The 21,711-nt window shown below is 51.6% G+C and overlaps 1 protein-coding gene across 1 annotated transcript; it reads right to left on the bottom strand.

Moving 5' to 3' along the window:
• Positions 1 to 10,437: 10,437 nt before the first annotated feature.
• Positions 10,438 to 18,447, bottom strand: ADAMTS4 (ADAM metallopeptidase with thrombospondin type 1 motif 4). Its single transcript, XM_020907055.2, has 9 exons — positions 17,374 to 18,447; positions 15,929 to 16,252; positions 15,589 to 15,721; positions 14,833 to 15,003; positions 13,874 to 14,160; positions 13,581 to 13,767; positions 13,175 to 13,350; positions 12,077 to 12,252; positions 10,438 to 11,642 (listed from the first exon to the last, which is right to left on the bottom strand). The coding sequence occupies exons 1-9, from the start codon at positions 18,109 to 18,111 to the stop codon at positions 11,216 to 11,218; spliced, it is 2,619 nt and encodes an 872-aa protein (XP_020762714.2). The 5' UTR covers positions 18,112 to 18,447; the 3' UTR covers positions 10,438 to 11,215.
• Between the last annotated feature and the right edge of the window lie 3,264 nt (positions 18,448 to 21,711).

Here is a 21,711-nt window from a genome sequence, read left to right on the forward strand (position 1 = left end):
ACTCACCTAGATTCAAACTGTCTTCTTCAGGATTATGGGGACTCCAGGAGGTCCCGGGGGAGCAGAGATGTGAAGCATTATATAAAATTGGAAATGTAACAAAAGACAGAGACAGGCTCCATCCAGCACTCCAACAGCAATCTTGGGACCAGCTGGAACAGAAGTGGTCAAGGATAGCCAGCCACCCTCAGAGGGGCAGAGAGCAGGAACAGGGTGAAGCCGGTTTCCCGAGCGAGGGAAAGTGGTAGGAGAGAAAAGGGGTGGAGCAGGAGATGCTAGGTCCCCGGCTCTGCCCCAGCCATCCTATAGCATGTCAGATTCACTCGGTATTTAACCATCCCCCACCCCAACAGGACCAACCTGTTTGGGGAGTGGGGACAGGGCAGCTACTGGAGATCTGGGTGAGGCAGTCGTAACAGGACTGTGGAGTGGCCTCAAGAGAACCCAGGGAGGCGGAGGAAACTGGCTCATTTCCGTTCTTCACATTTATGGCAGCTAGCTCCGCAGGTGCAGGGAGGTGACCACCTGGGAGCTGCAAGCAAACAACCCCGGAGCGTGGCAGGAAATAGGATGGGGGTGGCGTCCTCTACCTTCTACCTTTCTCATCCTGGCGAGGGTCGGGATCAGGGTTATTGATGAAATGAGATGGGGAGAGGGAGGGCTGGGCAGAACCTGTCAGAAGAACCTGGGCTAGCTCACCTAGAGGGGCGTGGTCAGCGGTCTGGAAGGGGTTACAGCCCAGCTCTTTGCCTCCTCTCATCCCATGCCAACCTCCTCTGGCGATTGCTCTACCTCGCAAAGTGAGCCCACCGGCCTCTATCCGGACTTGCACTTAGGTCTCCCTCCTTGCTCAAGGCTGTTTACAGCCTTTACCCCAAACTTCTCACCTTCCCAATCTCCCAAACCTTTCTCCAGGGCCTCCCACCCCACCATCTCCAGCCTACACACCTGGCCTTCTGCCGCCCGTCGTCACCGCCACCCGGACAGCCGGGCAGGAATCGCTGTCGCCATCTTGGAAGCGGGCGCCGCGGGGGCGGGGCCTCGCGTCACGGGGCGGGGCCTCAGAGGGGAGCCGCCCAGGCGTGGGGCGCAGGGTCTGAGCACCGCCGGGATGGTGGGGCTCGCTTCAGGCCGCAGGCAACAAGGGGCTCGACCCTTTGGGAACCAGCGCAGGGGCTCTTCCCCACTGGGCCGACCCCTGGCAGGATTCGATTCCCCAATCCTCAATTCAGCCTCTGAGTCGTGTCCGACTCTTTGCGACCCTATAGACTGCAGCATGCCAGGCTTCCCTGTCCTTCACCAACTCCCGGAGATTGCCCAAACTCATGTCCATCGAGTCGGTGATGCCATCCAACCATCTCATCCTCTGTTTTCCCCTTCTCCTGGCTTCAATCTTTCCCAGCATCAGGGTCTTTTCAAATGAGTCAGTTCTTCACATAAGTTGGCCAGAGTATTAGAGTTTCAGCTTCAGCATCAGTCCTTCCAATGAATATTCAGGACTGATTTCCTTTAGGATGGACTGGTTTGATCTTGCAGTCCAAAGGACTCTCAAGAGTCTTCTCTAACACCGCAGTTCAAGAGCATCAATTCTTCAGCGCTCAGCTTTAAGATCCAACTCTCACATCCATACATGACTACTGGAAGAACCATAGCTCTGACTAGACAGACCTTTGTTGACAAAGTAATGTCTCTGCTTTTTAATATTCTGTCTAGGCTGGTCATAACTTTTCTCCCAAGGAGCAAATGTCTTTTAATTTCATGGCTGCACTCACCATCTGCAGTGATTTTGGAGCCCCCCAAAATAAAGTCTATCACAGTTTCCATTGTTTGCCCGTCTATTTGCCATGAAGTGATGGGACCAGATGTCATGATCTTAGTTTTCTGAATGTTGAGTTTTAATCTAGTTTTTTCACTCTCCCATTTCACTTTCAGAATCAAGAGTCTCTTTAGTTCTTCTTTGCTTTCTGCCATAAAGGTGGTGTCATCTGCATATCTGAGATTATTGATATTTCTCCCTTGATTCCAGCTTGTGCTTCATCCAGCCTGGCATTTCGCTTGATGTACTCTGCATATAAGTTAAATAAGCAGTGTGACAATATGCAGTCTTGATGTACTCCTTTCCCGATTTGGAAGCAGTCTGTTGTTCCATGTCCAGTCCCCACCCCTAGACTTATAAAAACAGCCTGTCAAACCAGGACTTTCCTTGGGGCCAAGAAGGACCGAGAGGCGGGTGTGTTAGAAGACCTATCACCCCAGGCTGGTCTGAATATGATTCTCAATGTGTCAGTGGCCCCCCTGCAACCTAGTGCCACTTATTATCAAAGCTGTTTCCTGCTTGGGGTACATCTTTGCAGACCCCTCTGGTGCATTTTTGTATCCCCAAGCTATCCCTAAGGCCTTGAAATAGAAATGGTTAATAAAATAAGGAAACATTGAATATGAGGGGAAGGGCAGTGTCCGCTTTAATGTAAAAATGTGTTTCTCCAGATGTTAGAATAAGATGGAAGCTCCATTAATACGAAATATATTTATCTTGTGGCTTCTACTACCCTCTTCAAATATTGTGCTCCTTAGAAGCAGATGATCACACTGAGAAAACTTGAATAACTCACAGTGTCTGCCTCAAAAATCTCATGTTCTTATGTGGGGATGGGAGGAGTTACACGAAATATAGTGTAATAAATATGATAACCTAGAAATTGCACCTCATTCACAAGTTGAAGTTTGGGAAAGAGTTCCCAGAAGTGACAGGAAACCTAAAGTACTTGTCTATAGCATGTCCTTCTGTTGTATAAGTTTCTGTTTCCATGCGGCTATTTTACAACTCTGTAGGTAACTGACCCAATGTAAATTCTGTTGTCTGACAGAGGTTCAATTAACCGCCTCCTCCCAACATTGTGGAAAAAACAGTTTTGCCTTCATTTTCATATTTCTGTACCCCTGACCTACATAAATGTGTCTATTCTTTTGTTCAGTTGCTCAGTTGTGTCCAACTCTTTGCGACCCCACGGTCTGCAGCATGCCGGGCTTCCCTGTTCTTCACCATCTCCCAGAGCTTGCTCAAACTCATATCCATTGAGTCGGTGATGCCATCCAACCATCTCATCCTCTGTCATCCCCTTCTCCTCCTGCCTTCAGTCTTTCCCAGCATCAGGGTCTTTTCCAATGAGTTGGCTCCTCATATCAAGTGGCCAAAGTATTGGAGCTTCAGCTTCAGCATCCAATGAATATTCAAGGTTGACTTCCTTTGGGATTGACTGGTTTGATCTCCTTGCTGTCTGAGGGACACTCAAGAGTCTTTTGCTTGTTTCCTTGTGAATTAAATAAAAACACTTTAACAGGTGTTCATTTTTATATGTGTATTAACAAAAACTCTCTCCTTGACCAGATTTTAAACAGGCCCCCTGAGCCCTCTTTTCCGATAGACCTCATCCTTGGGCCTGTAGCCATTTTTAGGAAGAATCCGATATCAGTTTAGCAAGAATCCCCTTACCCTTAATTTCTGATCTCCTTAGCCTGCTTTTAGCAAGAATTCTAAGTTGGTTTAGCAAGAATCTTCTTATCCTTGATGTAATTTTCCATCCATTGACTCTCATTCTGCTCATTGCCTATAAATATCCATTTATCCTTACTGTATGTAGCGGGAATTCCTAATAATGTACCTTCACAGCCTTGAGAAATTCCATGGAAATAGCACCTGGAAAAACAGCATATATTAAGAAACTATGTTAATGATTATCTTTCATGTTTTTCTTAGAATAATAGCCTTGTTAGAAACCCCAAGGCCAGACCCAGAAGGAAGTATGACTGGGATCATGAAAGCATGGACCTTGGAACACCAAGTCGGAGTCAGGCATGAATATTGCTTCAGTTCAGTTCAGTCGCTCAGTCGTGTCCGACTCTTTGTGACCCCATGAACTGCAGCACGCCAGGCCTCCCTGTCCATCACCAAGTCCTGGAGTCCACCCAAACCCATGTCCATTGTGTTGATGATGCCATCCAACCACTTCATCCTCTGTCGTCCCCTTCTCCTTGCTGCTTATTCACTTGCTAATTGTTCCTGAGACTAGCCCAGAAGGGAGAGGCCTGGGGTTAAAAACAAGGAGATCTGGACTGTCAGTGTAGTCGATGACATACAGGAGTATGTGACTGAAACAGCATGTGTCTTGAGAAAGATAAGAGCTGAGAAAGTCTTGTGTCTACAATTAGGAATAAAACCTGGACTCAGCGTGGATTCTGCATTTCAGTCCAATAGAGGCTGCAGGTCCCCTGACCCATCGCACCGGATTTCATGGTCTGTCTTCATTCTCGTTGCTCAATCCTGGACCATTAGCGCAACAACTGTATTCAGAGTTGAATCCAGTCTCTCTCTGACTGGGACAGTGTTGGCCCCTATTGCGATAATCCATCTTTCTCACCATTTTAATAAGCGTCAGAATAAGATTTTACAGAGTGAGAGTTATAATTTTACCCTTTCCAAAAATTATCTTTTAACAGATGGATTGTGTTCTAGACCAAGAAAACCATAGTGCAGTCTGAAAATGAGGAATTAATTAGGGCATTGGGGAAATTTAAAAAATGGATCGTAGAGCTAAACAATAGGGTGAGGGGAATGATAAGAGATGAGACTGACAAGGTAAATAGATGTCAGATAATGAAAGAGTCCATAAGCCACATTAAAAGAGATTTTTATCCTGAGGGCAAGACAAAGGCATTAAAATGCTCAAAACAGAGATTTTAGGAAGTTTGCTCTGGTGGAAACATGGAGCATTATCAGAGTGGTTAAGGGTGGAAGCAGGGACCTATTAAGGTTACTGCAGAAATCCAGGAGTGAAATGAAGCTCATGCAAAGTGAGATAATTTCAGTGGGACTAGAAAGAAGAAGACACCTTTGAGAACTTTTGGGAGGCAAATAGGACTTGGTGAGTGATGGCATGTGCCAAATCAGGGAGTTAGAGACTCCAAGATGGATCTTGGATTTCTAATGTGGACCAATGGAAATTTAACAAGAAACAAAACTTAGAAGAGGCAAATTTGGGGGAAACAGTACCGATGACAAGTTAAACTTTGGACTTAATGAGTTTGATGTGCCTGTGAAGGCTTATAATTCTATAATACTGGATTTCAGTACAATAGCAACTTTTTTTTTTTTTTTGGCTGCATCAGGTCTTCGTTGCGTCATGTGGAATCTTTCATTGTGGTGCACAGATTCTCTAGTTGTGGTGTGTGGGTTCAGGAGTTGCAGCACACAGGCTTAGTTGCTCCAAGGCATGTGGAATCTTAGTTCCCCAACCAGGGATTGAACCCACATGCCCTTCATTGCAAGGCAGATTTTTAACCACTGGACCGTCAGGGAAGTCCCACAATGGCAGCTTTGAAACCTCTGGCTGTGTGATGTTGAGCAATACACTCTCTGGGTTCATCTGTACAGTGAACCCATCTTAAAGGGTTTTGTGATAATTAGTAAGAAGTATGGGAAAGGGCCAGCAAACTGGATATTCAATACATCTGAATTTTGAGCACAAAATAGGAGTCAAGTAAAAGCCCTACCTTTTTTTTTTCTTTTAAAGGTCTCACTGTATAATGGAAAAGATAGACGTATGCAGAAAATTGATATATATCTCATCTAGAGGACGTTTCCTCTGAGCCTCTGCCCCTCCATGGTGATCTGCACTTGCTATCCCTCATATCTACCATCTTCCGACAACTCTTCTACATTCATTTGTGAGCTCCCTGTTTTCAGGAAACTTCACCTCTACTCTTTTTCATGCTGGCCACACCCTGGGCTTAGTCATCATCTAGAACGCCTATGTTTCTGAAACCTTGAATTCTAATATGCTGGTTTCTACCACAACATCCTGCCTTTTTGTATTCTGAATAAATCATGGGGCCCCTAGAGGCCCAGTCATGACACACAACATAATAGAAGAAATGCAGTCTAATAATTTTTAAAAATTATAATTTAAATCTCTACTTGGGTTTCCCTGGTGGCTCAGTGGTAAAGAATCCACTTGCCAATGCAGGAGATGTGGGTTCAACCCCTGGATCAAGAAGATCTCCTGGAGAAGGAAATGGCAACCTACTCCATTATTCTTGCCTGGAGAATTCCATGGACAGAGGAGCCTGGCAGACTACAGTCCATGCAGTTACAAAAGAGTTGGGAGTCGGACACGACTTAGTGACTAAACAACAACAACAACAAATCTCTACTTAGTTTCTCCAGGAGCCGGCAGAGGCATGGGGGAAGGGAGAGGGAAGCAAGAGCACATTCGAATGCACAGCTCAATGTCTTTAAAATCCTCTTCTTCCACTTAACATTTTCTACCCAGATGGTAGCCTCTTCCCAAAACTTCCCCTTCCAACTCTACTCAGTTCCTTTCAGGTATTACCCCCCAGCTTCAAGTCTGTTGGCTTAATTTTGGTATTGCATAACGAAGAAGAGCTTGGGAGCTGACCTAGCAAGCAGAAATTCTTTCTTCTTCCACCACTACCCTACTCTCCACAAGTACTTACAGTTTACTTCTCAAAGGGAGGCAGACACCTCTAGGAACACTTCTGTGACCTCATACTCATACTCTATGACCCCCCTCTATCTTGGCATCTGTCACATACGTCTGGAATCTTTGTCTTACCCAAATGTCTGAGCCATCAGACTATGAACTGAGGACAGAAACCATGTCTTCCTTTTTATCATCCCCTGAATGTAACCTAGAACTTTTGGCACAAATTTTTACAAAATAGCCCATTTTCGATCTGACCTAGAAAGTTCCTTGGTCTACTTATTTTCTCATGCTAATGCACAAGTGGGACGAGTGCAGGGAATCAAAGAAGTTTGGGGGAAGAGAATCAGCATGTATTGACACTTATGAGAAGCCAGGCCCAGGGCCAAGCATTTACATCTTTATATTCTTAAGTTCTGGCAACCTCTCCATAAGGCAGATAGTAGTGTACCCATTTTACAGATAAAGAAACAGAGATCAAGTAATTGAAGATCATGCCATTACGTCTTGGCTCTTGCAAAGCTTAGATTCAGTCCAACTCCAAAAATCTGTATCCTTTCCAGACACTGTGAGAGAATGATTTGATTCAGGTTTATAACCTCATGCTTTATTTATTGAACAGATAAGTGTGATGAACAATTCATTTGCACAGGGGAATTAAGTCAATTAATTTATTTCCTCTGACCCATTTTCAGGCCTCAATTCCACATTTTCAGCTTCTCAGTGCTTACTTGCATCTATATTTGAACATGTGTGTCAATGTGTGTCACTGTTGGTGTATTTATTACTGGATTTGCAGGGCCTGTTGTTGGTTGCCCAAAGACTGTGAGGGATGCCTTAAATCTGTTTCCTCCCCTCCCTTTCCTTCCTAAAGCTACTTAAGTACTCAGGACCTGTCCCCATATAAGGTCCTGTCTGAGGAAGTTGTTCAGTATTGTTGTTCCCCCCTTCCCCTCACCCACCTCTTTCAGAGTGGTTTTTTAAGAATTGGTGGTTTCCTGCAGCTGTCAGCTGGTTACTCTTGCTGCCAATGATTTTGGCTTGCTCCCAGCAACAGTCAAGGAGGAAGGTGTTCAACTGATTCAGAAGCATCCTCTTATATGTTACAAGAAGCATCCTCTTATATGTATTAACAATAAAATGTTAATACATTAAATTCTACTCTCTTCTTCCTTCCTCCCCAGCAAGCCCTGACCATGAGATGGTTTTGTCACTTACCATCAATCTGGTATTTTAGACAATAAAATATTATAATGCTATGTGAAGATTAAAGAAGTGGGGCTAGAGATGGAGTGGAAATGTAAATTAATAGCTTATTCCACAGCATACACCCCACCCCAAACACTGGCTCTCCCACCCTCACCACAAAATTAGTGATTGGACAAATGCCCAGATTTCTTCTGCTCTAACCGCTAAAACAGAGAATCTCAGGGACAGAAAGATTTGAAAGAAATTGGCCCAACTCACAGCTATTGCTTCAACCTCCTCCCCCACCTCAAACACACAGTCACCCTTGCCATCCTAAAAAAGAGTTGTCTCTGCTTGAACTTCTGAAGGGACTGGGTTTTCCCACAGCCACTGATTCTTCTTTCTTCAGCTCAACATCATTCTTTTTCCCTTAAGGACCAGATATCTGAACTGTCTCCAGGCTTTCCCCCCTCCTGTTATTCCCGTTTCTCCCCTGTTTGTTCATCCATACCCCAGCTCAGCCCCATAAAGGCAATAGTTCAGGCAGACTGGAGTCAGGGCTCATCCTGGCTCTTCGAGGGAGGTATGCACTCCTTAATCCGTAGGAAGAACTTGCTGGATTCCTGACATCAGGATATTAGGCAGTCTATGGCCTGGTTCTGGGGAGGGTCCTATGATGAGAACATTCCGGAAAGGGGTGAGGCCTTGCTTGGGATTTAGGGCCAGAATGCCCATCACTTCTCTTTGGGGAGCAGCTCTCTCTTCCTTTCACTGCCTAACTCCACCCACCTACCCACCCAATCACACAGGCAGCCTCTGAGCTCAGGGCCTTCCTGGGAAAAACTTCATGGCAGTCAGAACCTTATTCAGTGAGAAAAGGGCTTTCTCTTAAAATAATACATACGAAAGTGATTTACAAAGTGTGAATTACCATAGACACTAAAGAAACATAAGAAGGGGTATCATGATTACCTGTTCATAAGGCCCAGCCCAGGACACTGTCCTTTTTTATTTTATTTGACCACACTGCACAGCATGCAGGATGTTAGTTAGTTCTCTGACCAGAGATCGAATCTGTGTCCCCTGCAGAGGAAGCAAATGGAGTCCTAACCACTGGACCACTAGGAAATCCCAGAATTCATCCTCCTTAAACCTCATAGTCCATTGAAGCCTGGGCATCAGTTCAGTTTGCCCTTATCATACAGCTCTTCATATCATCCGAACTTTCTCTTTGCAGAGGTATACTACAAAACATTTCCCCAAATTGCAGTGAGCATCTTTAGTCATGTATTGTTTGTGTTTGTACCTCAGGTTTACTTAGCACCAAACTTGGCTTATTATACCATTAGCTCATAGTATTAAGGTCTATAAACATGTTATTGGTGGCCCAATTTTGCCACTTGGATGAAACATTGGAAGATCACTCTGGCCTTGTCTCACTGTCCTGTTTCTCCCTCCTCTAGCCTGGTTGGTAGGAGGACAGGAGGAAGAGCCAGGGCCCAGCGCAATTGAGAGAGGAGAGGGGGCAGAGCAGGGGCCTCCCTGGTCCCAGTGCTGCCGAGGGAGTGAGTGCTGTGGCCGGCGGTACAAACTCCAGTGCACTGTGTAATCAGTGCCTGCTACAGAACTTGAGCAGAGAAGCCCAGCCCCAGTGAGCATAGTATACACTACCACCACACTCTCCATGGCTTGCCTTAATCCCCTAGTCCCAGCACTACATCCCAAGCAATGTTTGGCAGCCCAGCCAGGAGCTACTATGGCAGAATGAAGCACCTCTATTTTCCCTGTTTTGTCTTCCTCCACTTCCACCTCAGGGTCTTCTTTACCTACAGTCCCTCCCTCACCTCCACATTTAGTCCTTCTTTAATCCCTAGCAGTCCTGCTACTGCCTCAAGACTCAAAATTCTTGCAGGGTCCACCTGCCACCCTATCACAAGCCTGTTCCCTTAATCAAAGTCACCCAGTCAGAAGAAAAAATAGAATCGTTTAGTACCCACCTGCCCTTCAGGTGTTTTCCGCCACCACTGAACACCCAGCTCCCCCTTGCCTCAGCTTCTCCGTGCCTTTTTATTTTTGGCCCTCCTGACTCTCCCACACCTCTTATTAAATTCCATTCTAACCTCACGTCTTCAAAGAAGTCTGCTGGGTTTACACTGGTTTCTAGGGACTCTGTGCCTGTTACTCAGTACTCACAAGGGTAATTCACTTCACTGTTTTGAAAATACTGTAACATTTGTTCAGAATAACCCTGTGGGAAGAGGTATTTTTAGCCCTCTTGCACACATAAGCAAACTAAGGCTCAAAATCTGTGCCTTTCCACCACTACCAGCTAATAAGATGCTGAATCCCAGCTCAGATTCAGACCCACCAGCTCCCACTCCGGTGGTCTTTCTGAAACAACTTCTCCAGGACCCCCTTAACTAGCACTCTCATTACTAAGCACTGTTTGTATATATTGACATAGCTGTTCTTGTTATTTTTCACATTCATGTTCTTGTCAACTGTGCTTATACTGCAGTGTTTATTAAGTCTCCACATGGTTGGGAGCCTCCAGGAATCAGGGACAGGATTGTCCTTTCTCTGACAGTCCTTCAAAATCCAGGCTAGGGCTCTGCCAACCAAAGGAACTGAGCCTGGGGGCGAGGCCAGGCACCACTGATGCAGATCTTTGCTGCCTTCAGATGCACTGCAGACTCCATAGACAGTGGAGCTGAGGACAGCAAGGTGGTGATAATAACAAGGACAACAGTTGACATTTGTTGAGCACTTATTGAGTGCTAGGCATTATGCTAGTTCTTTATTTACAGTATTTAATCCTTATAACAATTTTACAAAGGAGGTAATATTATTTTCAAATGAGGAAACTAATGTTCAGAGATGCGGAATCAGGGTGCAACCCACATCTGTCTGACTCCAAAAGGAGCACATAAATAGCAGAACTCAATTTATATTTAAAAAATATGATAATCCCTTACTCCCTGAAGGCCTATCCTACCCTTGACTCTTTCTTTCCCAGAAAATAAAATTCAAGGAAAGGAAAGCTGGGCAGGATGAACCACACACACACACACACACACACACACACACACACACACACACACTTTGTCACACACGTACACCTATCACCACCACCCTGGATTTCCTAGACAGGGTGAGGGTTATGAAGGCAGGGGATCAGTTTCCCCAGTACCCTGACCCTCATCCCCATCCCTGGTACTAAATAAAAGTGAATAAATACGAAATAAATACAACTGGGGCCCACCCTGCCTTCCCCCTCCCTCCTGTGACCAGCAGGGCAGAGGGGGCAGTTTAGATAGGGGACAAACTCCCAGCCCCTTCCATCCACCAGCCATCCAGGGCAGGAAACCCCAGCAGGGCCAGCCTGCTCGGTAGGGCGGAGACGAGGGGCGGGGCTCACTAAGCCCCACCCCCACGGCGTCTCGGGGTGAGGCCGCTGCAAAAGTCTCTCGTTCACCCAGCTAAGTCCGAGGCCCCGGTGCCCAGAAAGGGCAGCCGGGATGGTGAGGTTATTTCCTGCCGGCCCAGGAGCGCCGCCGGAGGATCTCCAGAATCTGTGCCTTGCGGCGCAGCCAGTCCTGGGGAGTGGGGCGTGGCGTGGAGGGGGCCGGTCGGGGCACGAAGAAGCTGTATCGGAGGCGGGCGTTCTGCGGGTTGCCAGCCACTAGGACCTGCAGCGTTAAGGGCTCAGCCAGGGGCCCGTGTCCTGACAGTGTCTCCGAGGCTGCAGTGGCCCCGCTGTAGCGCAGGCTGACTGCCCCGGGCAGTGCCACGTCTGTGGCGGACGGTATCAGCGTGTATTCACCGTTGAGGGCATAGGAGCCGTCGGGGAGCTTCAGGGCCAGGTAGAGGCTCCGGACACCAGGGCTCCCCTGCTGCCGCACCAGGATGTGGGTGGCCCCAGCGGGGATGGTGACCACGTTGTTGTATCCGTACCTGTGCGCGAGGAGAGGAGAACTCAGCATCCTGGTGAATCCTCCTGCCACTCCGAGCAGGGTTTGTACCACCACACGTGTGCAGCAGGTTGTCTCCCCGGACCCACCTGAGCGGTCCAGCCAAGATCTGAGCTACCTGCAAATGCGTGCTGCTGCCGCTTCTCCGTGGGCCCTTACACCTGCCGCCCCTTCTTGAGGTGCCTTTCTAAGCCCCTCCTTGGAGCCTGTCCAATTCCTACTCTCCCTCCAGGAGGGAGGTCACCTCCTGGGGACGCCTTCCCCAGTCCCCACAAGGGCCCTCACGGCACGTCCAGGCTGACACTCTGGAGCAGGTATCTGTTTGTCTCCCCTACTAGACTCCCAAGTCAGCTCTTTGAGAGGAGAAACAGTGTTGAGGATACCTCTATGTCCCCCGGAAGGTGGAAGTGAACAAACCTGAATTTTTTGAAGGAGCCAGATTGCTTGATGCAGCTGGAACCATCCCCACCACACACCATGCACTTGTCAAACTTCTTTTTGGAGCCAATGACACGGTCACAGCCGGCATGAATGCAACGGCCCTGGACACAGACTGAGGAGCTGTCTGGGGAACAGGGGGTCCCATCTGCCACCTGAGGAGAAGAGAGGGAGCGATGAAAGGGTCTTCCTACACCAAAAGGTGTTAGTAAGCCAAACAAAAGCCATATCCCATCAGGGAGGGGATGTGAACGGAAGGTGGAGGGAACCCTAGGCTCTGTAAGGAATGAAAATCATAATGACAATGATAAAAGCCACCCTTTTCAGAACGCTCACTCTGAATTAGACACTGTGCTAAGTGCCATATAAATCTCCCAACCACTATTTGAGGTTTGTAGAGATGGATCACTGAGGTTTAGAAAGAACAGGCGCTTGCCCAAAGGTTACACAGCTGGCAAGAGGAGATGCCAACGTGAGAATTGCAGGTCTGAGTCCCAACACCAAGCCCTCAACCTTGGTGTAGTATCCCGGCTAGACGCTAGAGGGCAGTCAACATGTAGGCATTCTCCCCAGAACAGGGTGAAGGCGGCAAAACTGCTGGTCTTGTTCTTCCTTCTTCAGCTTCAACCCAGGGCCCTATCACAGAGAGGGGTGGGGCAGGGCCATCACCCTCTCCAGGAGGCCTGTTTAGTGGGGGACTGGCCACCCATGAGCTCAATGAGGCCACCACTGTAATTCAACAGAGCAGCCCATCCGATGGGGGTCATAGACGTGCCCAAAAGGCCAGACACTTCCATTCTCACCAAATGGAGCCCTGGGAGATGGGGAGAGAAAGAGCAAGAAACCAATGGAAATGCGACAGGCTAGCACGGCCCGATTGACAACTTATCCAGAGTCCAGGGCCAATTTTCCAAATACCCATAACACAGAGAAGTCTGAATGGAGCCCTGGGCTGACCAGGCATGGCCGTGGGAACTCCAGCAATAGTGCTGTTTTGGATCTTGGCCACCAGAAAGCAGAGGGCCTCTGGGGGAGTGAGTGGGCACAGACAAGGCCCTGGGGCATTCTGGTCCTCACCCGTGGCTCCAGCACGTAATAGTAGCCCAGTGCCCGGGTCTGGCAGGTGAGTTTGCACTGGTCCCGGGGGGCCACACCAGTGTAGCGAGGAACCCAGTCCATGGGCCCAGGGAAGTTCTTGAAGAGGTCAGTGCGGTGGTTGTAGGCAGCACACTGCTCTTCACGGAAGGTCAGTGCTGTAGGGTTAAAATGCACAGTCAGAGCCCCTCTCCCTCACACTGCCCCACCAGCCTCCCGTTAGCCTCTCACACCTTCTAGACAGCATGGCAGCTCTCCACCCCTCAGACTGCCTGTCCCTCCCCTCCACAGCAGGACCCTTAACACCTTCTTGGTCCCTGAACCCACGGGACAGTGCTTTCTGTTCTCCCAGCGCTCTCCGAGGGGTCCCATCCCCCCCACTCCTCACCTGAGCCAGTTGGGCAGTCCTGGGTGTTGCAGGAACGGAAGCGGGTACGGCGGCCCTCACAGTACTTGCCACCATTCCGGGGGACGGGCCGTGTGCAGTCCCGGGAAGAGAACTGGACACCACCCCCACAGCTCCGAGAGCAGTCACCCCACGGTCCCCAGGGACCCCAGCCACCGGCCTGTGGGACCTGCAGAAGGACAGAATGGAAGAGTGGGGTCAATGTACTCTCTTGGGCTCAGAGCCAGTCACCACTCCCCCAGGCCCTCTGGCCCTCCCCTGCCCTGGGATCTCACGTTGAAAGCCTGGAGCTGGTCCACATGGAGGCAGCGGCCACCCATACAAGCCTGTGCGGGCCCGCAAGGGGTACCATCAGCCCAGGGTGAGTGCTTGGTCTGGCACATGGCATGGCCATTCAGATGGCCAGAGCACCAGAGGGCAGCACAGGGCGGTGGCAGCTGTGGACAATGGCGCGAGTCAGGCCCAAAGGTCAGCTGGCACTGGCGGTCAGCATCATAGTCCTTCCCGGGGAAGGTCACGGGCAGATGTAGGGGAGCCTCTGGCTTGTCTAGAAGACAGTGCCCTGGGAAAAGAGGCAGGGGGTTCTGAAGTCAGCAAGAGTTGCAGAGGTGCCTGCTGGTCATCAGCTGAAACCTTGGGTTCCCCAGGGGACTGAGGGATCCTACAAATTCTAGTACTGGAAGAAGCTTTAAATAGCAGCTACAATTTATTCGATGTTTATTCGATGAGCATTGACTAAATGCTTGACCAACAATATGTGTTTAACCATGGCCAGCACCTGTGAGGTAGTTACTGTTATTATGCCTACTTTATAGATTGGTTACGCAGAAGTGAAGTAACTTACAGTCACACATCTACACACATCAAAAAATAGGATCAGGAGAGGAGCTCACAGCACTAGATCTTCCTACCTAGTCTAACCAACTACAGACTTCTTGATCTGCTTCTCATTAACAGCACTCCCGATCATAGCCATACTGCTAAGTTTGCACACCTCAAGTGACAAGGCCTCCTTCACAACTGGCCCCGTCTGATGTCGAACAGTTCTGGCCCTTAGAAGCTCAGTTCTAATTCTTTTGAGGAAGTGGGAACCAAAAGCAGCAACGTTTCTCACCCCATCCCACATTTACAGGAAGCATGTTGGAAGCAGTCAATTTGGCCCATGTGGGATGCAGGAGAAGAGGAAGTACTGTGAGGGGCAGGAGCTGCGTCCTGCACAGGGCCATCTGCTTACCGTAGCCATTGTCTAGGAAGTCAGTGATGAAGCGGGCACTGCAGGGGGACCAGGGCTCCTCGGGATCCACGTGAGCCATCACAGGAGCCATGACGTGGCGGGAGGTGCTCTCAGGCCCATTCAGACCAACACAAGGCTTTGAGTTGTCATGGAGCATGCTGAAGACATGGCCTGTGGAGCAGAGGCCCTGTTAGTGTCCAAGAATCCCATCCTTGTGCCCTCAAGGGGTTGCAGACCCATCAAAGCCTGGCTGCAGCTTTGGATGATCAGATCCTTTCCATATCTCATTCTGCCCCCAGTCTCTTTCTGGTGCTCCAAGGGCTTCTCAGTATGTAGCCCCATTTCTCTGTCTTCCTTCCCCCTGATATATTCAGGGGCCCTCCCTACTCACTTTTCCTTACAGCCAACATTCCCAACCCCGATTCCATCCATTCTGTCATTGACTGTTGTGAATAATCTCTCTCAACATTGTCCCACCTCCCCCTCCAAACACACACACACACACACACACACACACACACACACACAACCAAGTTCACAGTAGATTTCTACACACTATCTCACTGAACAGAAAATTTTAATTGTTTGTCTACATGCTGAGCAGAGAAGGGTAATGGCCCTGGACTGAGGCTTGGGGAGAAGGAAGAAAAACTTGTGACCTCCACTTGTACCCTGGTGAGCTCACCATTGCCTTACTTCACCCCCGACAGCTCTCCAACTCCTCAAGGGTGCCCCATGACCCCAGCCCCAGCTTACCGAGTTCATGAGCAGCAGTGAAGGCTGACTGGAGCCCGTCATCCTCCACGATGGCACAGCTCCGAGCGGGGTCACACACGGTGCCCACATCAGCCATGCCGAGAGTGTCACAAGTAGAAACTCCGCACAGGTCCTGTGGAGAGGGGTCAGAAACACTGCGTGAGGAACCAAGACACTGGGGTGCGCTGCGTTGGTATCCAGAGCAGTGGGGACCTGGGCACGCACCGACAGCCCTGGCAGTGTGGCTGGGGCCAGGCGCCATGCTGGGCTACTCCAGCGGCACCGTCCACACCAGAGTCTGTGCAGCGGTGCTTCCTGAAGGTGCTGCCCGGGGCCTCACCTGCCGGGTGAACAGAATGGCTGTGTCAAAGTGGCCGGGGTCCGCGTCGTCGGGGGTGTTGAGTCCTCGTTGCCAGGCACAGAAGCTGCGCAGGGTCTGGGCGGCGCTGGGGCCCACCTGGGGCCCTTCCTCACCTGGCCCCAGAACCACCAGCCGCGTCACCACCAAGCTGACGGGGTTGCGGATGCTCGGGTGCTTGAAGGCCTTGGCCGCCGCCGCCATCACTGTCAACAGGTAGCGCTTGAGCCCTGCGCCGTGGAACGCCGCCATCTTGTCGTCTGCCACCACCAGAGTCTCCACAAATCTGCTCAGCGAGGCAAAGCGCTGCAGAGGAAAAGAGGGAAGGAGGAGCCTGAAATAGCCTCCCAGACCCGTGGACAACTTCTCCCCTCCCTCACTTCCTAGGTCTGGAACTCAGCAGAGCCAGATGGGCCTCACATATCCCACGGGATTCTTGAAGGGTCTGGTGAGGCCTCTCCCCCCGCCCCCCCAACTCCGAATCCCTGGGCTTTTGCGGTAACTCTGAGAAATCATCTGTTGGTTCTGAGAAGAGGAGGGGATAGGGAGGCCATGTCCCAGGGCTGTGTGGGCCCCTGAAGTGAAAACCAGTTGGGACTGCCTCTGGGAGGGACCACGGGGTCCCCCAAGCCCAAGTGTGGCCGGGGCCTGCAGGACTGGGGCTGGAGGGCTCGGCTGCAACGTGTCTGCCCTGTGTGGTTGGAGGAATAATTCAGTCAGCAGCTAGGGCCAGGGCCAGATCTCAGCGTGGCGGGTGAGGAGGGAGCGTCTGGTCTGGATTAAAGTTCGAGAGGGAGGGAGGGAAGGGAAGAAGGGGGGAAGCAGGAGTGGGAGGGAGGGAAGGAGGGAGCCTCAGGCAGCCCTACAGTCAGTCCACAGTGTGGGAAGGACCGACCAGAAGACGGGACGGACTTCAGGGTGCCTTGCCTCCCCTGTCCGCTCCTGCCCTAGTTGGTAGTTTGCCAGAGCAATTTTGAAGACAGCATCAGAAGCCAGAGGCCAATCCCTCTGGCCTCAAACCTCATTCCTTTAGCTGGTGGTGGGGAGAAAGTCAAACTTTGGGCCCAGAAAAGAGTCAGGGCCAGGGGGGCTGTTAGGAGGGCCTCACTGTTGGGGACTGTGCCCGCAGGATGCCACAGCCAAGCAGGGGCGGGATGGGGAGCGGGAGCAGTAATTCCCAGCACAGAGTCTCTGACCCACCTCTGGGAACCACCCCTTGGGATCAGCGATCTGGCCAGAAGAAGGGCTGGGGCAGGGAAAAACCAGAGGCTTCCCAGGAAAGGAGGCTAGTGGAAAGAGAAAAGGCAGGCAGAAGGGAGGGAGCCGCAGACGGGCCAGATGTGGAAGTGGGTGGAGAGAAGGTGAATGGGGGTCAGTAGGACAGACATGGCAGGACACTGCAGGACATGGACTCCAGGACGGCCTACCTTAGCCCTTCGGGGGCTGGGGCTGGGGTTCCCTGCAGGAGCCTTGACGCTGCACATGGGGCCCTGGCCACTGACAGGACTCTTCCGGCGTAGGACGTGAGCCCCAGGCCCCCCAGCGGAGTTAGGCGTGCCTCCCTCCAGGGGCTGGATGTGGAGTTCCGTCCCTCGGTACTGCAGCACCCCTAAAAGTGCTCCTCCGTCCCAGTGCAGAGATGCCACCGACTCCGGATCTCCGTTGATCGTGCCGGTGAGGTAGGTGCCCGGCTCTGCCCCACCGAGCAGCTCCGGCGCCCGGCCCAAGTATTGCACCGTCAGTCCCTCAACCTGCACGCCGGGGTCCTTCTCCAGCTCTAGCAGCAGCGTCTCCCCAAAGGCTGGCAAGCGGTACAACAGCCTGGCAGGGGTGCCCAAACCAGGCAGGACGCTGCCGTTGAGCTTCTCTGGAAACACGATCTCCTCCTCTCGGGGGAGGGGGCTGGCCAGCCAGGCTGAGGGCAGGAGGGAAGCTAGCAGCAGCAGCCACACCAGCCAGGAGACGGAGACTGGCACAGTGGGGAGCAGCAGGCGGGGCTGGCTTCCCCACAGCCAGCCGTCCGCCAAGCCCCTCCGGGGATGCGAGTCCGTCTGGGACATGGTACTGGTGCTGCAGCTGGGCAGACCTGAGGCCGGCTGGGCACCCAGTGCTCCCTGCCCTGGCTTTGAGAAGCTCTTCTCTGCGGCCTGGGGGCTCGGACTCATGCCAGGGTCAGAGGCAGAGTTTTCAGAGGGCCCGGGGACCTTCAGAGGAGATGGAGGAAACGTGGCCCTTAGGCTTAGGAGAGGTGCCTGGTGGTCTGGTTCCTCCACACTCGCCTCCCACCCCTCCTTCTCCCGGGCCTGTGTCTCCCTGCTTGTGTCTTCTGCAGCGTCTCTGGCTTCTCCCTCTGCTCTCTCAGACTCTCTCTGGCTTCGCTTCAATGCCTGTCCTCTCTCTGCCTCCTTCCGCCGTGCCTTTGTCTCTTTCTCCTCCTCTCTCTCCCGTGTCTATGTGTCTGTGGGTCTCTCTGTGAGTTCTTCCCAGCTTCTCTCCGCGCCAGCTCTTTTTAAGCATCCCCAGCTGTTACACGATTGGCTGAGCAATAAGCCATTCAGCCCAGAGCTCTGGTGGCAGAACTCAGATGGGTGTCTCATTGCTTCCCAAAAATCCATTTGTTTTCCTTTAAAAAAAAAAATGGGACTTGCCCAGACCCAGTTGTTAGAGGGAACTCTCGCAGGCACTGGGCCAGCTGATGACATAGCCTTTTCCCAAACTCCACAGTCGGCTCTCAGCTGTCTCACTCTGGAGCAACAGAGCCCCGGGAGGGGTAGGAAGTCAGGGAAAGGGCCTGACCAACACGCAAAGAAAGGAGCAGAGTCCCAGGAGAATTCTTGCTCCCGCTGTCTAGCCTTTTCTCAGGGATCCTTCATGATGCTCTCTGCCCCTTAGGCTGGTTTTCAGGGCCAAGGGAACTGAGTGAGCTGCCAGGGAAAGAGGGTGGGGAACAGGTAACGAATCATCAAGAGGGCAGAACAAAGAAAGGAGGTGACTTGACACAGCTCAGGAACCAAGCAGTTGGAGAGAGTACAGAAGGCCAAAGAAGGGACAGGCAAGGAGACAGTGATCAGGAAGGGTACTGCTCAAACGCAGGATGAGCCTGCTTAGAACAGGCACATGAAGCAGGCAGAGGCCACGGCAGACAGGATTAAGGACTTTTATAGAAGGAAGACCTAGGGTGGCACCTCTGATTCCCTTCTTTCCCTTAGGCTCCCCCTCCCTGAATTACCATTCCCCGCCCCCTCCAAAGCCCAAACAGCCTCGCTGCCTCCATTCCCCCCAGGGCTCCCCCTCCCCACTTCCTGACTCCCCATTTCCCTGGCCCGGTTCCCAGTAGCTTCCCCCAGGCTCTGGGCCTGGCTCCTACCCACTCTCAACTGCCCTAACCCCTCCCCCAGCTTCAAGTCAGTCAACCCCCAGCACAGGAAAGACTTGTTTGCTCAAGATGCACCCTGTGTCAGTCCATCAGAGGGAATCCCCACTTGGTTCCCTTTTTTTGGCCCCACTTTTCCTAAGAACCCAGTGTTTCCTGGAATACCTAGTAATCTTTATTTCTCATTCCCCATGGGGCAGGGAGAGAGTGGATGCAGCATTGTGTACATTGGGAACTTCGGGTACTGAGAGAAACAGAAACCCAGTGCCTGGGATGGGGAGAGTGCTTGGCGAGGAAGAGGTGATGTTTGGGAAAGGAAATGAAACGATTCCCTTGGTTCGGGACTGGAGAGAACTTTGCAAAGGAGTCTTGGGGGTGGACTCTCAAGGCGAGGAAGGAAAGGGTTCCCAAGTAGGGGCGATCTCTGCTACCCCGTGCTACGGCCACTCCTTTCCCCAGGATATCCCCAGGAAGCGAGTACAGTCAGCACTTTCCTTTCCCAGAGGTGGGCCACCTGCCCCTACCAGCATCCCCTATTCACTCTTTGCCTTGTCACCTCCTGTCCTCCACATCACATCCGCCAGAATACTTCCTCTCCCCTTGCCTTCCTGCTCAGGTTGCTAATACCTGCCCTGGTGCCCATCGCTTCCTGTATCACCCACCAGCTTCTGACTGCCACACCCATCTGTGGACCCCACCACACACCCTGACCCTGGTCCTAAGTGGAGGGGGTTGGCGTTGCAGGAGTCAGACAAAGGCTAGGAGACCAGAAGGGGCAGGGGCAAGAGGAGCTATCACCAGAGGGCTCTTACTACCCCTTCCTACCCCCGTCTGAGATGAGGACAAAGGGGGTGACTAAGCAGTGGGAGACAAAGGGCCTTAGAGCCGCAGCAGCAGCGTGTGAGTGTGTGTGTGTGGGGGGGTGCTGGCAGTAGGCAGAAGGCACAAAAGATGCAGTGTCCTAGGCAGCCCCCCAGGGTCCCTCACCCTAGCTCAAGTTGCCCCCAGGGCCAAGCAGCCCGGAGTCCATCCTGACTTCTCATCTATCCTGATACACACACGTGTGTGTGTGTGTGTGTGTGTGTGAGTGAGAGTTGTGTCGAACTCTTTGCGACCCCTATCAGCTCTGGCCCACCAGGCTCCTCTGTCCATGGAATTTTCCAGGCAAGAATACTGGAGTGGGTTGTCATGCTCTCCTTCAGGGCCTCTTCCAGGCCCAGAGATGGAACCTGCATCTCCTGTATTGCAGGTGGATTCTTCGCTGCTGTGCCACCAGAGAAGCTCCTCTTAGGCTGGACTAGGGCAAAAAAAAAAAATGCAGTCCCCACCTCATTCTCCACACTATTACTGCATTCACTGTGTTTCAGGGAGACAAGGCCCAGGGAGCGGGTGGGGAATGAAGGGGGCAGGGAGGCACAGACTCTGCCTGGCTCTGTGGGGGCTGCCCAGTCTTTCCAGTTTCCATTCATCACAGCGCCAGATATGGCCCCACCCTTTGGTACAGGTCCCATTAGGTCAACTAGAAGTTTTGCTTTCCCCTCTTTCTTTGTAGCTAAGAATTACTTGTGTCTGCCACTCTCTTGGTCTGTCTGTCCCACCCCGCTGCACTGCTGGTGGGCTCTGGCCCAGGGACCCTCTCTGGGGGATATGTGGGGAAAGCCTCTGTCCAGACCAAAAGTGGAAGGGATGTACAAACTCAATGGGTGGCCCAGTTGGAGCTCAGCTTAGAGGCCAAGAGAACAGGAACAAGATCCAAGGCTGGAAAACTCTTCTTTGTCTCTACCACACAGAATTGGGATCAGACTCCTGATGGTACCACATTTCTATGCCATTGGCCAGGGGAGAGGCCAGGTCAGAAATACATGAGGTAAAAGAGACTGACCAAGGATAGAAGTGGGGTGCCAGGGATCACTAAGGAACTTCCTGAGTCTGTAATTCTGTAGGTTCTGGAAAGCTGGCAGATATCAGGGTCACTGACAGGAGACCTCCTCTCCTCAGCTAGGATGAGGTGACTCCTACACTCCCCAACAGCCTGTTCCAATGCTGGTGGCCTTGGCGTCCTACTCTTTTCTTATTTAGGTTTGGCGGGAGCTCTCAGACCCGCCCAGTCCCACTTGGGCCCCTTTCCCCTAACCCATTTAGGCCATCTGGAAATTAGCTAGCTCCCTCTGCTCCAAATCTTTCGGATTTGGGGATAAGGAGGTAACTGGCAAAGCCTGGCGCTCCCCTAGAAGGGCAGGACGACAGCAGCAGAGCTGCGCAGGCAGAAAGTGGGGAAGGGGCTCCACGTGAGTGTGCGTCTGGCACCGGGCGGCAGGAGCTCCACGTGAGTGTGCGTCTGGCACCGGGCGGCAGGACACCTGTCTCAGGCGCGCACGGGCGGCGGGGCTTC

This window comes from Odocoileus virginianus, chromosome 5 (genome assembly GCF_023699985.2).
Source record: "Odocoileus virginianus isolate 20LAN1187 ecotype Illinois chromosome 5, Ovbor_1.2, whole genome shotgun sequence".
In the NCBI taxonomy this organism is placed as follows: Eukaryota; Metazoa; Chordata; class Mammalia; order Artiodactyla; family Cervidae; genus Odocoileus; species Odocoileus virginianus.

Excerpts from the sequence above, each read along its gene's own strand:
- ADAMTS4 (XM_020907055.2), bottom strand. The coding sequence starts at position 18,111 with ATGAGTCCGAGCCCCCAGGCCGCAGAGAAGAGCTTCTCAAAGCCAGGG. Across the intron at positions 13,768-13,873 it reads ACCAGCTCCAGGCTTTCAAC|GTCCCACAGGCCGGTGGCTG; the intron begins GTGAGATCCCAG and ends GTCCTTCTGCAG. Across the intron at positions 13,351-13,580 it reads GGACTGCCCAACTGGCTCAG|CACTGACCTTCCGTGAAGAG; the intron begins GTGAGGAGTGGG and ends TTAACCCTACAG.